Consider the following 16,243-nt stretch of genomic DNA (forward strand, 5'->3'; position numbering starts at 1 on the left):
GGAGTCGGACTGCTTCCGTATTTCCAACTTCAGAAAAATACCAAAAAAAAAAAAGAGAGACCCCAGAGAGCCCCCTTGCTTTCTTCCAGTGTATGAAGACACAGCAAGGAAATAGCTGACTATGAACCAGGAAGCAGGACCTCACCAGACACCAAATATTGATCCTTCTTTGATTTTGAACTTCCCAGCCTCCAAAACTGTAAGAAATAAATTTCTGTTGTTCAAAGCATTCAGCCTATGGGATTCTGTAACCGCTGCCCAAACAGACTAGGACATTACCTTAAGCAATTGCCAAATACCATTTGTTATAGAGCAAGGTAAGAAATCATTTTTATGTCCAACAATTATGTAAAGAAACTTTATCTAATTTTTTTCTAATGAGTGAAAAAGTAAAATAAGGCTCACAGAAAGACTGCTGAGCAACAGCTTTTTTTTTTTCCTACAGAGACAGAGAGAGAGTCAGAGAAAGGGACAATCATTAGTTTCTTGTTGTGCATTGCTACACCTTAGTTGTTCATTGATCGCTTTCTCATATGTGCCTTAACCGCGGGCCTTCAGCAGACCGAGTAACCCCTTGCTCAAGCCAGTAAGTGACCTTGGGTCCAAGCCGGTGAGCTTTTGCTCAAACCAGATGAGCCCGCACTCAAGCTGGTGACCTCGGAGTCTCAAACTTTGGTCCTCGGCATCCCAGTCCTACGCTCTATTCACTGCGTCACTGCCTGGTCAGGCAGCAATAGCTTTTTTTAAAAGTTAGAACACAATCTATAACTAAAAGGTATATAAGTGATAAATGTAAGGGACCTAACAAAAAGAAAATAAAATTTTCTAACAAGTAAAATCAAGAGCTATAATGAATAAGTAAAAAATAAAGATAAAAACAAAAGAACTGTCTTACTGGAAATTGCTTGGTGTTCCAATATCTGCCTTGGTTAATCTCTTCTTTTTAGCTTTTCCTTTTTTCTTTTCTTTGGTATGGGAAATGTTGTTGACTTGTGGACCACAAAATCTATTGGTTGTGATTTCTGGATTTTTTATGTCAACTGTTGCCATAGGTAGATTAGGACCTGCAAATAAAGTCAAAATAATATTAAAAGGATATAATTTAAGATAACAATTATTACAATCATAATATATAATTTAAACATCATTTTTTTCTGAGGTAGGACTTCATTATTATAAAGTATTTAAATTTTAAACTTGTGGGCTAATTTTTATAAATAATGAAAAAAGTGCTGCCTAAATTTAAACAACCTGTAATAAGTACTTAAAAACATTATTACAGATGCATTATTTCAAAACAAACATTTTTATAACATTAAGTCTCTGGAGGAATATAACTTTTCAACAAGAATTTACATCTATTTGGTCTGGTTCCTTAAATTTTGAATATGACAGTCTCTTATCCAACACATTAGTCACTTAAGTGGTACATATAACTTAAGAGTAGGAAAAGTAAAAAAAGCCAACTATGTTTAAATCTAACAAAGAAATCTAGTCTTAGCTCTGTTTCAATTTTAGTAGCCCATGAGTAAAAAAGTACTTATGCAAATTATTGCTATTTTCCCCCAAACTGCCATATTTAAGTCCAGTAATATTTTCCACATCAGTTTGTATGTGTGTGTGTGTGTGTGTGTGTGTGTGTATGTGTGTGAAATAAAGAGCTCAAAATTTAAGATGAAAAAGATTCTCAAAACACTCATTTTCTTAAATAATCAACAGTAAAAACATCTCAGGTACCTTCAGATGTTATTAATAGCACTGTTAGGAGTTACACTAAATGTAGCACAGAACCTGTTTTATGATTTACAAAAATATTCTTGGTCTTAAAAGCATAAGAGTCTGAACAAAATGTATTCAATTTAAAAGTTCCTTATAAAGTTACTTGAAGGGCAACATATGTTCCTTAGAGGTCCCATTTTAAAACACAACTCTAAAAAACCCCTCCTAGCCTGACCTGTGGTGGCGCAGTGGATAAAGCGTTGACCTGGAAATGAGGTCGCCGGTTCGAAACCCTGGGCTTGCCTGGTCAAGGCACATATAGGAGTTGATGCTTCCAGCTCCTCCCCCCTTCTCTCTCTCTCTCCCTCTCTCTCTCCTCTCTAAAAATGAATAAATAAAATAAAAATAAATAAAAATAAATAAAAACCCTAATAGACCAAATTCCTCTGAGATGATTCCATTAATGACAACTTTCAAAATGCTGTATAAAATATGATCCCCGCTGTGCAGAAGAACATAAGCAGAGCAGGCCTGACCCTGCTGTCCTTTGGAAGGCTGGCTTGCAAGGCTGGCCTTTAGCAAGTATCTGGGAACCTGGATTTCAAGAGGGCTCTCATTATTCCCTGATAAGAGTGGCTCACTGTTTCTAAACTGTTTGTGGGAACAATGTGGTTTATGCAAATAGATGCTTTCCTTCCGGGAGTTTTGAATCTTGGCACATACTAAGTGATTAGCTGTTGGAGGAAAGCCAAAGCGCCCAGTGACTTTCTATTCCCATCCTGAGAAAGTGAAGGTTGAGACCAAGCATACATCATTGAAGGCAGTTGTGCGTCTTCAAGGACACGAGGCTTGGCCCTGCTAGAGCTTTCTGCAGGTCAGGAATCAGACAGTAGATGGTGTGGTGCTATGTCTCAGAAAGGGCAAGAGCAATCTAATCAGTTTTGCAAAACTAAATAATAAAATTGGACACTGTATTCTGCTTGTTAAGTTTCTCACACATGCTGTAATTCTGCTTAATAAATTGGATAGCTGATCTCTCCAAGGCACCTCAGTCCAGGAGAGATTGGGTCCTCCACTTGCAGTACTGTTGCTGTCTCATTTCTTTGCAGCTCCTCTTCATGAAACCCTGAATACTAACAACAATTAGCAACCTATGTAACTAGCCACCAAGAAACACTGGGCTCCAAACAGTGCACTGAGGCCCTTACAAGCTGCTTCTTTGGACAACCTTCCACATGTTGTCCAATTCATTACTGGGGAAATGAGGCACGTCTGCTGTGACTCCGATGACAGAATACTCTTGTGTCGCTCACCCCAGAGTTAACCCTATGTGTCTTTCCCATTGCTGATTTTATTATATCTCCTTTCACTGTAATAAACATTTGCCAGGAGCACCACGATATGCTAGGTCCTGTGAGTCCTTCTAGCAGATCACCAACTGTGGATGTGGTCTTGGGGACCTGAACACGATCACCAAATGGCAAACAGAAATCTCAAGAAATTATAGGCTACTACATAAGTGATCAGTAAATGCCAATTTGACTGCAATTCAATTGTGCTGGAAACCTCAAAGGTATCCTATTAAAGTTATCTGAAAGAAAAATATTTACCTAAAAGGATAAATTATATATAACCATTTTTCTCTCTGCTATTAAAGATGAAACAGAGCTATAATAAAATTATGAAAGCCATCTGCTACCTTACTGAATAAGCCTACAATTAGGAAAATATGTATGTTTAATATCACCAAAATTAAGCTATTTTCCCTCATTATTCAAAATATACTTACATGTAAGTATAGAACGCAAATATCTAAACATTCTATTTATAATTTCATACAAAAGCCATAGGAGTTGCTCATGTTGGCAAGAAATAAAGAGATTTTTCTTGGAAAAATAGGGAAGTTAGTGAATAATATGAATAAAAGCATTAAAAGCTATTACAGTGTACCTCTGGAAAAAAAAATTGAAATATTGCCATTTGTGACAACATGGCTAGCGCTTGAGAATATCATGCTCAGTGAAATAAGACAGAAAAAGTCAAGAACCATATGATTTCACTCAAATGTGGGATATAAACCTGAAAACCACAAATGAAAAAACAACACAAACAAAAACTCATAGACACAGATAACAGTATGGTTACCAGAGGGAAAGGGGCCCCAGGGAGAGGTAGAAAGGGTAAAAAAGGGGCCAAATATATAGTGACAAAATGAGATGTGACTTTGAGTGGTAAACACATAGTGTAATATAGAGATGATATATTACAGAATGTATACTTGAAACCTATATACTTTTATATATAGCTATGTAGGAAATGTATGCAACCCCAATACATTTGATTAAAAAAAGAAAAAGAATTACAGATAGTTAAGCAATACAGAAGGCTTATTAAAAGAGTAGATAAAGACTTGGATTTTCAAAGTTCAGGTAACAGATTTCTGTGTTTGCTGTAGTTTCACAAAGTAGGGGGACTTATTGAGAATACTGAAAATTCATGTTAAGAGTGTTAAATTGGGGTCATACCCATACCTTCAAATACTTATTTAGTGATCTGATTTTACTTCTCATTTACCCCTTCTTCTTATAATTTATCTTTGCCAGTATCAGCAACATTGTCCACCGTAAGATGCCGTACATTATCCTTTATTCTCTTAACCTGATGCTCAACAGTTGAAACAGACTAGGATTTAAGCAGTGACTTAAGACACATTTAGGAGTATCAGAGTTAGGCACTCTCTTTATACATACCACCCTCCTGAACAGGTGTGGATATAGCAACAGGGTGCAGCAAAAGTCAGTTTACAAATGAGTATACAAAACACAGAATATACCCTTGTATTACTTATTATTTTCCAAACAAATAACTGCAAACCTACTCTTGCCCCACTCTGTACAGAAAAGCAACCAGATTCACTATTAAAACAAAACTAAACAAAGTTAAAAACTATGTAGTTGACTCTTGAAAGACATGGGTGGTTGGGGTGCCGACTCTGCAGTCAAACATGTGTGCACAACTTTTGATCCCCTTACTGATAGCTTATTGTTGACCAGAGGCTTACCAAGAACATAAAGTCAACTAACATGTATTTTGTATGTTATGTGCATTATATACTGTATTCTTAAAATCAAGTGAGCTATAGAAAATATTATTAAGAAAACCATAAGAGGCCCTGGCCGGTTGGCTCAGTGGTAGAGCGTCGGCCTGGCGTGCGGAGGTTCCGGATTCGATTCCCGGCCAGGGCACACAGGAGAAGCGCCCATCTGCTTCTCCACCCCTCCCCCTCTCCTTCCTCTCTGTCTCTCTCTTCCCCTCCTACAGCCAAGGCTCCATTGGAGCAAAGTTGGCCCAGGCGCTGAGGATGGCTCCATGGCCTCTGCCTCAGGCGCTAGAATGCCTCTGGTTGCAACAGAGCATCGCCCCCTGGTGGGCATGCCAGGTGGATCCTGGTCGGGCGCATGCGGGAGTCTGTCTGACTGCCTCCCCGTTTCCAGCTTCAGAAAAAAAAAATACAAAAAAAACGAGAAAACCATAAGAAAAATTCCATTTATAGTACTGTACATATTTATTGAAAAAAATCCTCATATAAATGAATCTGAGCAGTTCAAACCATGTTGTTCAAGGGTCAACTGTAATTAGCTTTTACAAAAAAAGCAGATAAAAATATTTTATGCTGCTTTAGCTTACAGAAAATAATCTATTATACTATGGATGTTCTAAATGGTAAGAGTTAAGTTTAACAGTTTCAATTATCCAAGCTATTAAATTCTGTTCTGGGAAATAATAAAGATTCTTTCAAGCCAAATTCATATTTCATTAGAGAAAATAACTCAGCCACCTCTGAAAAAAGTTCAAGGAAGAAGACAGAAAAAAATATAACTGGTATGTGGACTGAATAACAAAGTTTACCTCACACTGTGTTTCCCCTTCTCCTTCTACCCAAAAAATCAGGTATGGATGTTGTGACACATTTACCACACCATTATAAAGCTCTGGCATTAGCTATTTAGTGTTACTACATATAAATTACATTAGTACTCTTTAGATCAGGGGTCTCAAACTCGGCCCGCCGAACAATTTTGTGCGGCCCGCAGACTAATCCACGAAGTTCAAAATATTTTGGATAAAATTAAGTAAGCCTAGGGGCCTACTTGTATTTTTCATTTCTCTAGCATCCTAGCTAGATATTAGCTTAGTTAACAGCAGTTGTGATGCGAACTACAGTTTCTGGTCGTTTTGTGACACTGAGTAAACTGCATGTACGATTGTGCTTGTTGTACTGATTTTTTTTTTGTTTTCAACTGCAGTGAGAAAAGTGTTGCGTTACAGTTGCCTTTTGTAGACCTAGTGCGGCCCGCCGAACGGCTGTGATTTTGCTCTGAGGTCCACATGCTGAGTTGAGTTTGAGACTCCTGCTTTAGATAATCTATCCAAATCAAGACATGGATAGAAAATTACGATTAGCTGGGGAACTCAAGTTTTTTCCTAAATGTTTCATTTTATACAGGAAAACTAAGGGTAAGAAGTATCAGGTGACCTGTCTAAAGTCACACAAAAGCAAAGGTGAACTAGACCACTAACGTTTCTATTAACTCTTATACTTTCTACACAAACTTCAAACCATGAAGTGATGAATAATGCTAATATTACAAATGTTATTATCTTTTTATCAGTTCTCTCAGTTTGTAGTCCAATAGTGCACTATTCAATAAATATTTACTAATAACTTCACCATTTAGAAAAAAATGTTTTCTACATAATCAAGAAGAGATGAGGTTGTTGGTTGTTTTGGTTGACAAGTCATTTACAGTAGAGCTTTTTTGTGTGTGTGTGACAGAGACAGAGACAGAGAGGGACAGACAGGAAGGGAGAGAGATGAGAAGCATCAATTCTTCATTGCAGCACCTTAGTTGTTCACTAACTACTTTCTCACATGTGCCTTGACTAGAGGGCTACAGTAGAGCGAGTGACCCCTTGCTCGAGCCAGTGACCTTGGGCTCAAGCTGGTGAGCTGTGCTCAAACCAAATGAGCCCGCGCTCAAGCTGGCGACCTCGGGGTTATGAACCTGGGTTCTCTGTGTCCCAGTCTGACGCTCTATTCACTGCACCACCGCCTGGTCAGGCTACGGTAGAGCTTAAAGGTGTCAGGAAATTAGTTTAAAGTGGCATTCTAAAACCCAATTAAATATTTGTTTCAAAAGTGACACAGTAAAGAAAGTGATAACCGGTAAGAATCATTTTTTAATAAAGAAAAATTATGGGAGATCTAGCAACAGAGATACTCTTGAGTCATTTCTAATGAAGTTTAATTTAATTATTCTGTTTACAAAAATATGCACACTCTAAGAACATGTACTAAGTAAATATATAATGGAAGGGATTATTTCCCTTCATTTTTTTTTTAAAACAACAAAAAAACACCAAAACACAGTCAAACAACAAATTACCCTCTTCTGATTAAGGAGAACTGTCACAGAAATGCCTTCTTAATATTCTCATTGAACAGCATTTTGAGTTAGTTTTGAAACTAAAAGAATAAACTAGTATCTCCCCTCTCATTACATAAAAACAGGAACTCTCATCAAGGTAACACAGTCGAGAAACAGGTGGCCCAGAGGCCTCTGAGGTCCAGCAGGCATGAAGTTGAGAACAAATTTTATTGCAAAATGTCTAGGCTGACGGGAAAGATTGACCAGTAATGAAAATAGAAAGATGCATGGATTAGAAGTTAGTGAGGAAGAAACTGAATTGCATTTCAGGAACATATGTTACTTTTACCTAAAGTGTCTTTTTAATAGTTACAATTTGAAAAGACCTGCTCCTCTGATCATCTAAATGAGGGTCTGAGACAAAGCACAGGCACTGCAAGGCGGCTGAAGTGTCCACTGCCACCTAGTGGTGTTGCACCAAATGCAGACAATAACCAGCGGCCTCCAGAACAGGGGCTTCCACAGAAGGGAGAACAGGACAACCCACTACACAGCCGGAAAGAAAGTTAAAATTTCTATTAACTATTTATTTATTATAATGTAATATATTAATATCATATCATATGTATATTTTATAAAGAAATATATAAATACTGTCAATATATGCTGTGTATTTTTGCCTTTTAACAATTCTATTTTTAACTCCCTATTTATTTAATGAAAAATAGTTTAGGACAACTGCACTGAAGGGTCAGAGCTACAGATCTAAATCTGTAAAACCAAGATCAGCCCTGGCTGGGTAGCTCAGTGGGAGCATCATCCCGAAACACCAAGGTTGCAGTTTGACTCCCCAGTCAGGGCACGTACAAGAGTCAACCAATGAGTGCAAATATAAGTGGAACAACAAATGGATGTCTACCCACCCCCTGCAATTTAATAAATTAAATAAATAAATACATAAATAAAACTAACATCCATTGCAGAGAAAGAAACTACTTTAATTAGGCACATCTCTCTTGGCAGAGTAAATAAAAATGTGGGACACCCACACCACCGTTGCATAAAGAAGAATATCCACCTTCTATCTACTGATGGACTAACTACCTCTTCAGAAATATTTTATCTCATTGAAAAGACTACATTTTAAAAAAAAAACCATACAGTATTTCCATCTTTTCATTATACTATTTGTACAATATCTACCCTTTAAATTTTCAGGTTATTTTTTTTCCAAAGAGGTCACCATTGGAGCCATCCCCACTGGTCCTCGACATATTCTCTCAGAATGCAAAACATTCAATAAATGGAAAAAGAGATTAAAATATTGAACACACAGCACAGAAAAAGAATCACAGTGCTGCTTTGAAGGGTTGCAGGCGAGTGGCGTTCTCAGATGGCCTGCTCACTCGCCTCTGCCACAGACTCCCTGCGGGAACTGAGCCATGTGATTCCCCCTTTCTAGCTCTCAATTTCTCCTTAAAATCATCCTGACACAGCAGAGTGATGAAGGGACCAGCCTCTGGAGTCCGATCCCTGGAGAACGAATCTGGCTCCACCACTTCCTAGTTAGGTGACCTTGAACATGTTACCCATATGCGCCCCAGACTGCTCATCTTTAAAATGGGGATTATTAGGAGCTATTTCCTATGGCTGCTAAACAGTACCTGGCAGGTAGTCAGTCAGTGATTATTCAATAGTGGCTGCTATTATTATCATTGTTATTGTCATCATGATAACTAATATTTATTAAGCACTATGCCAAGCACTTTAGTCCTTCATTTAATCTCCACAGCAGCCCTAAAAACTCAGTATTGAAATTTCCATTTAAAAGAGAAAGTCAAAGTATACAATACTTGGCACATGGTAACTACTATTAAAGGTAGCCAGACATTTAAAAAGAAAACCTGGTAAGGTGAATAATTCAAAATACAATACAACAATATTTGCTTTATGTTTTTATACTGGAAAACTAATATAAGGGCAAAATCAGAAAGCAATATATCTATTTAAAAGAAACAAACTCCCATAATCATTAACAGTTGTCATATATTAGAACTCTGTATTATGTTAAGTGTTTCCCTGAATAATTATTCTAAATTCTGATGACAGAATTTCATGTGCTTAAAAAGAACAGCAGCTATATTCCCCATTACAATGAAGGCTCCTGGGCGATAGCTATTTACCTTCATAGGGTCAGGGATCCCATTTAAATGTGATGCAAGTCATGGATTCTCTTTCCCCAGAAAAAAACCACATACACTTATAAAATAGCATACAATTCACTATTTCAGGGAGGATTTATGGAGTCCAGTGAGAATCTCTGCTCTACCGGTCTGGGACTTAGTCATTTACACCTTGGAATTACTTTCAGTATACAATATTTTTTAAAATAAATGAATCTGTAATACTTCAAGTGTTTATTATCAAATTAAGGAAGGTTATGTGCAAACACTATTAGTTCTAAACATTCTATCACAAGTACTCATTCTGAAAGGGGCTAGTTTCATATTACCAGTGTGCAATAATATATATTTTAAAATAAGACAAAGAGATTAATGTAAAGTAAGAAATAAACAAAAATGCTAGGCAAAATTTAGTGCCTTTAAGGAAAATATTAAAACTAAATTGTACAGTTTCTATTTACAGTTAACTGTAAATACAGAATTAAGGTATAAAAATAGTGATCTTCACCCTATGTAGTATTCCTTCATTCTAGAAAAAAGCCAAATAGTACATTTCTAAGCCTCTTCTTATCATTTGTTATTTTAAAATAAGAATATAATATATTATAGTATTATATCAAATATTAAATATTAGGTATTAATGTATGATATTGTTTTTATAAGGATTAAACTGAAATCTAAGATTTTTTTGATCAATAGTTATCCAAGAGCTTACCATTTGGAGGGTCTCGTCTTTTCTCTGTTAGAAAATAAATTAAAAGAATATTATCAGATACATATAATACAAACATCAACATAAAAAATCAACTTTACCTACACTGTCTTATCCCTAAGCTGGTGTATAGGTGGGTAAAGGACGTTTCTCTGAGGAACTGATGTGTGAGTGGACATCTGAACAAAGTGAGAGCGAGAACACCACATTCAAAGCCCTGAGAAGGAAACAGCATGGAGCATGAGCACAGAGCATCATGTGCACGGAGTACCCTGAGCACGGAGCACCCTGAGCACAGAGCACCCTGAGCACGGAGAACCCTGAGCACGGAGAACCCTGAGCACGAAGAACCCTGAGCAAGGAGCACCCTGAGCAAGGAGCACCCTGAGCACGGAGAACCCTGAGCACGAAGAACCCTGAGCAAGGAGCACCCTGAGCAAGGAGCACCCTGAGCACGGAGCACCCTGAGCATGAAGAACCCTGAGCACGGAGCACCCTGAGCACGAAGAACCCTGAGCAAGGAGCACCCTGAGCAAGGAGCACCCTGAGCACGGAGAACCCTGAGCACGGAGCACCCTGAGCACGGAGAACCCTGAGCACGGAGCACCCTGAGCACGGAGCACCCTGAGCAAGGAGCACCCTGAGCACGGAGAACCCTGAGCACGGAGTACCCTGAGCAAGAAGCACCCTGAGCACGGAGCACCTTGAGCAAGGAGCATCATGAAGACTGGGCAGAGAGAAAGAAAACATGGAAAGAGGTAAGTTAGAAGGAGAACCAGGGACTGGATAACGTAGGGTCCCACAGGCCATGGGTAAGGGATACAGACCGCATTCGATGTAGAATAGGAAGCCCTTACAGGGTGTTGAACAGGGCAAGTGACACGATCTAATCTATGTTTTTCAAAGTTTACTCTGGCTACTATGTACAAAAAAGACAGTTGGAGGCATAGACTGGCAGCAGGGGACTAGTCAGGGAGTTCAAGTTATCCAGATGACAGATGATGGTGTCTAATCAAGGTGGTAGCAGCAGAGGTGGTGAGAAATAGACCCAGGACATGTTTTTGAGGGTGGAGCCAATGTGACTCACTGAAGGATTTATGACCATAGTGAGCCAGCATGAAAAGGAGGAGCCAATGCCTCTTACAAGATGGGGAAGACAAGACCAGGAGAAGGAACAGGTCTGACTGGGACTGGGGAACATGGATCCAGTGTTCTGCTCAGATATGTTAAGTGTAAAGGCTATCCTGACATTCAATTAAAGCAGACAAATCTGAAGGTCAGGGGAGTCCTCAGCATATGGGTAGCACTCAAAGATACAGGCTAAATGGAAACACAGGGTAAGAATGCCCAGAGATGTCTGAGCACTAGGCAGACTAACAAAAGCAAAAAGAGTTCCTATCAACCCTTTGTATTCATTCTCTCACATACCATGTTTGACACAATTTTGGCTTTGGAAAGTTCAAAACTACTTGAAGAATTTTAAACAAATGTAATTTCCAAAGATTTTCTAATACAGAATTCTCCAAATTATGAGACATACACATTAATGATAAAATAATTAATTATATTATAAAGTCATAAACTAAAATTAAAAAGTCCTGGCAAGGGTAAATATAAATATATTACTCCATCTGGTGGTCTGATGAAGTAACTTGCTGAAACAGTAAAGTGAGTAAGTCCTATCCATGTCAGTGAACATCAATTTCCAATTTCTAAGACAATGTTAGATCTGCATCCAGAGACAAATCCTTCTAAAACTGGTGATGACACAGATATGTACATATATTGAGATAAATGTGAAGTTGAGAGCAGAAATTCTAAAAAGTAATTACTTAGCTACACAACACTCTACTGGCTTGAGAGACATTCATGTTAAAAAGGAGAGATTTGGTTGAACAAAGCGTGGAGCTAATGGTGTGAGATATTTGCTAGAAACATCAGCAGGGCAGTGCTTAATCCAATCAAGGGACATTTTCATACTAGCCAGACTACTTTTGGAGTGTGATGTTCAAATCAAGAAGACACAATACCCTACAGTACATTCAGAGCACAGTGCACCCAGTCTATAAAAGCTTACCAACTATATAAAACAGAATGCTTGTACCAGGTGAAAGACTAAGTGACCTACCAATTTCAAAGTCACTATTCTATATTTTAAGAAGTATTTTCCACCTTTTTGTACATTGGAACTGTCACATGCTTTGACTAATGGGAATCACAGGGAGCCCCGGCCTAGCCGCACAGCCTGCCACTGAACCAGGCACTGGGCAGTTCTAAGCACTGAACCCTTTTCTGACATGGAATCACGTGGGGAAAGCCTCCCAAAGAAGTAGCAAAAATAACAGGCCCCCAGCCATTCTCCTATTCACTCATTATAAATGGGATAAGATAAAATAAGTGAGGCAACAACTTAGCACATCTTATTTTCATTTTTACCTCACCTCCCACTTGGAAACCCATGGAAAGAACTGGATGTAGTAACTGGAATTATGCTTCTACATTCCTGTTTTCCAGATGCAGTTTCCTCCATTTTTATGACTTAGGTCCTCTTATGGTATAGTACCATCTTGAATTTGAATACAGTGCTCTTCAAACTGGGTTCCATGCCCCCCAGGATGTACATAAAGGCTTTCTGAGGGAAGTAAGGGAATGGCTAATTTAAAGGGGATGTATCTATCTGCTCCTCCTAACTCCCACGTGCTATTTCTTCCACAATTGATCTGCTTAAGATGATTCTGGAGAGGCTCAGCTTTCTTAAGCACTTCTACTCGACAACAGAAAGTCCTGGCACACTGCTGTCAGATAGTTCTATACCAATGAATTAAAGCTCTGTACCATAATGCATCATTCTAATTGTTGTCTATGTATTAGTCATATGCATTAAACAAAGTTCTTTATGGCTTCATAATTTACAATATCAGTGACAAAATGAAGACAAGGCAATGTTTACAGATTTTGTTTGCAATATTATTTGCTTCAAAGGTACCCTAAAGCAGGGGTAGTCAACCTTTTTATACCTACCGCCCACTTTTGTATCTCTTGTTAGTAGTAAAATTTTCTAACTACCCACCGGTTCCATAGTAATGGTGATTTATAAAGTAGGGAAGTAACTTTATTTTATAAAATGTATAAAGCAGAGTTACAGCAAGTTAAAGCATATAATAATAATTACATACCAAGTACTTTATGTTGGATTTCCGCTAAGTTTGGCAGAATAAATCTTTATAAAACAACTTACTATAGTTAAATCTATCTTTTTATTTATACTTTGGTTGCTCCTCTACTGCCCACCATGAAAGCTGGAATGCCCACGAGTGGGCAGTAGGGACCAGGTTGACTACCACTGCCCTAAAGTATCTGTTCACAAAGTACAAAATACTTTTAAAATGTACGTTAGTGCCATAAAAATGCAAATTTAAAAGTCAGTATATATGGAATGCTTACAAAAAAAGGTTATTGCAGTTGGTCCTCAGTAAATCTGAAAAAAAATCAGTTCGCAATAAAAGTATTATTTCTTTTAAGGTAAGAATCAATAACCATTTTTTGTAAAGGGCCAGATAATAAACATTTCCATTTTTTGGTGTCATTTAGTCTGTAGTGACTACTCAACCATGTTGTGGCAAAAAGATGTCACAGACAATATGTAACCCAATGAGTAGAGCTGTGTTTCAGAAAACACTATTTACAAAAATCGGCAGCGGCCAGATTTGTCCTATAAGCCACAATTTGCCAACTCCTGTTTAAAGGAATGAGAAATAAAAATGTTTACCAGATTTCCTTTGGCGCCGGCCCAACAAGTCCGTAACTGCTTTTCGGAATTTTTTTGCTTCTTCCTCATTAGCGAAGTTAAGAGCAACTTGACAAGTCTAAAATATTTTCATCAAAAAAGGTAAAAAACAACAAACACACATTTAGTTTTAAATAACAGAAAAGTTGACAACCAACCAAAAGTACATTTCTAAAAGAGGAAACCTTAACTTTATTATCAGATAAGAACTCATTTTATGACCTGAATAACTTAAGAAGACAAAAAATAAAAGGGTAAAATAAAAGACTACTATTAGAAAAGGTACCTATCACAGCAGACACTCAAATTTTCAACTGAATACCTTCAACAAAAAAAACAAGTAGCAAACTGAATTTGATCCTTCAATAGAGCTCTGTACATAATTTCGATTATAAAAGGAAAACACTGGAAAAGTTGATAAAATGCAAGTTAACTCTATCTTTACAAGTTTATGTTTTTATTTTACAGCATTTAAATAGGCACTGAAATTTTTTGTTTTTTCTGTTGATTTGGGCAGGGGAGGGAAAGGGAGAAAGAAAGAAAAGCATCAGCTTGTGTTTCACTTAGTTGTCCATAGTTATGCACTCATTGGTTGCTTCTCGTATGTGCCCTGACCAGGATCCAACCTGTGACCTCGGTGTGGGGGACATGCTCTATCCACTGAACCACCCAGCCAGGGCCTATAGGCACTATTTAAATTATAACCTTAATTCAGGTAAATTATCAAAAATATGGAAACATACTAACATTATTTATTATATGGCAATTAATGTGTACTTTTATATATATATATATATATATATATACATACACACACACACACACACACACACCTTACCAAGAGAAATAGGAAACACAGCTAGAGAAAAAATACTGTCATAATCCCTGTGAGCATATGGTATAAAAATCCTCCTAACATTTCCCCCAAGTATATGCAATACAATTACAAAACAGCCTCCCTCCCCTCATTTATTATATTTTAGCACTCTTCTAGGTCAGTGGTCCACGGACCAGTTTAATGTCAGAAAATATTTTCATGGACCGGCCTTTAGGGTAGGACAGATAAATATATCACGTGACCGAGACAAGCGTCAAGAGTGAGTCTTAGACGGATGTAACAGAGAAAATCTGGTCATTTTTAAAAAACAAAACATCGTTCAGACTTAAATATAAATAAAACGGAAATAATGTAAATTATTTATTCTTTCTCTGCGGACCGGCACCAAATGGCCCACGGACCAGTACCAGTCCACGGCCCAGGGGTTGGGGACCACTGTTCTAGGTCATGAACTATTCTTTCAGAAAGTAATCTGAATGGAAATAGAATAATCAATACTTAAAAATTACCATGAATTAGTGAATAATTGAGACTTCATTTTTATACATAAGAAAACTAAAGTCTATAGAGGTTAATCTATTTGCCCCAAGTCACACAGAGAGATTTAACTATCTGCCCAAAGACAGAGGAAAAAAAATATCAAATTTCTTTTCAACATAGCAAATTACATTTACAGTACTCTTTAAAATCTTTTTTTTTTGCCCTTAAAATCTTACCCATTTCTTCCAACTCAGTCATAATACTAATAAAGTTTTTAAAAGTACAATTATTTTTTATACAATGTTTACTCATAAATGCTTTCCATCTACAAATGTAAAAGCAATTAAATTAAACAAGGCAATAAAGAAAACTACAACTTACATCTCCAGCGAAGGTATGAAAATATCCTCTAGGACTATTATATACAAAGTTATTGTATAGTTCTTGTTCCCACAACAGTTTCCCATCCTAGAAAAAAGTAAAAGTTAAAAAGTTACCAAAAAGATAATCTCTAGGAATAAAACAAAGCAAATAACTAGCCTGACCAGGCGGTGGCACAGTGGATAGAGAGTCGGATTGGGACGCAGAGGACCCAGGTTCAAGACTCCGAGGTCGCCAGCTTGAGTGCAGGCTCATCTGCTTTGAGCAAGGCTCACCAACTTGAGCCCAAGGTCGCTGGCTCAAGCAAGGGGTCACTCGGTCTGCTGGAGCCCCCTGGTCAAAGAACATATGAGAAAGCAATCATTGAACAACCAAGGAGCTGCAATGAAGAATTGACACTTCTCATCTCTCTCCCTTCCTGTCTGTCCTATCTGACTCTCTCTGTCACAAAAAAAAAAAAAAAGGTTTAAAAAAAAGTCAAAAAAATTTCCAAAGCAAATAACTAGTATTAAGGAATTTATATTAGCAGTAGCTTTTACATACACACATATAACATATATAATACGTAAGTAACACATCAGTAATTTTTTTTTTTTTTTACAGAGGCAGAGATAGACAGGGACAGACAGGAACGGAGAGAGATGAGAAGCATCAATCATCAGTTTCTCATTGCGCGTTGCGACTTCTTAGTTGTTCATTGATTGCTTTCTCACA

The 16,243-nt window shown here is 37.6% G+C and overlaps 1 protein-coding gene across 1 annotated transcript in view; it reads right to left on the reverse strand.

The window, feature by feature from the left end:
• WASL (WASP like actin nucleation promoting factor) overlaps nucleotides 1–16,243 on the reverse strand; it is a 75,587-nt gene that overhangs the window by 24,965 nt on the left and 34,379 nt on the right. The window contains exons 3-6 of the mRNA XM_066262209.1: nucleotides 15,530–15,616; nucleotides 13,813–13,909; nucleotides 10,047–10,070; nucleotides 896–1,064 (exon numbers count right to left, since the gene is read on the reverse strand). Of these exons, the coding sequence (XP_066118306.1) occupies nucleotides 896–1,064; nucleotides 10,047–10,070; nucleotides 13,813–13,909; nucleotides 15,530–15,616 (377 nt within the window). The remainder of the gene's footprint in view (nucleotides 1–895; nucleotides 1,065–10,046; nucleotides 10,071–13,812; nucleotides 13,910–15,529; nucleotides 15,617–16,243) is intronic.

This window comes from Saccopteryx bilineata, chromosome 2 (assembly GCF_036850765.1).
Source record: "Saccopteryx bilineata isolate mSacBil1 chromosome 2, mSacBil1_pri_phased_curated, whole genome shotgun sequence".
NCBI classification, from domain to species: domain Eukaryota; kingdom Metazoa; phylum Chordata; class Mammalia; order Chiroptera; family Emballonuridae; genus Saccopteryx; species Saccopteryx bilineata.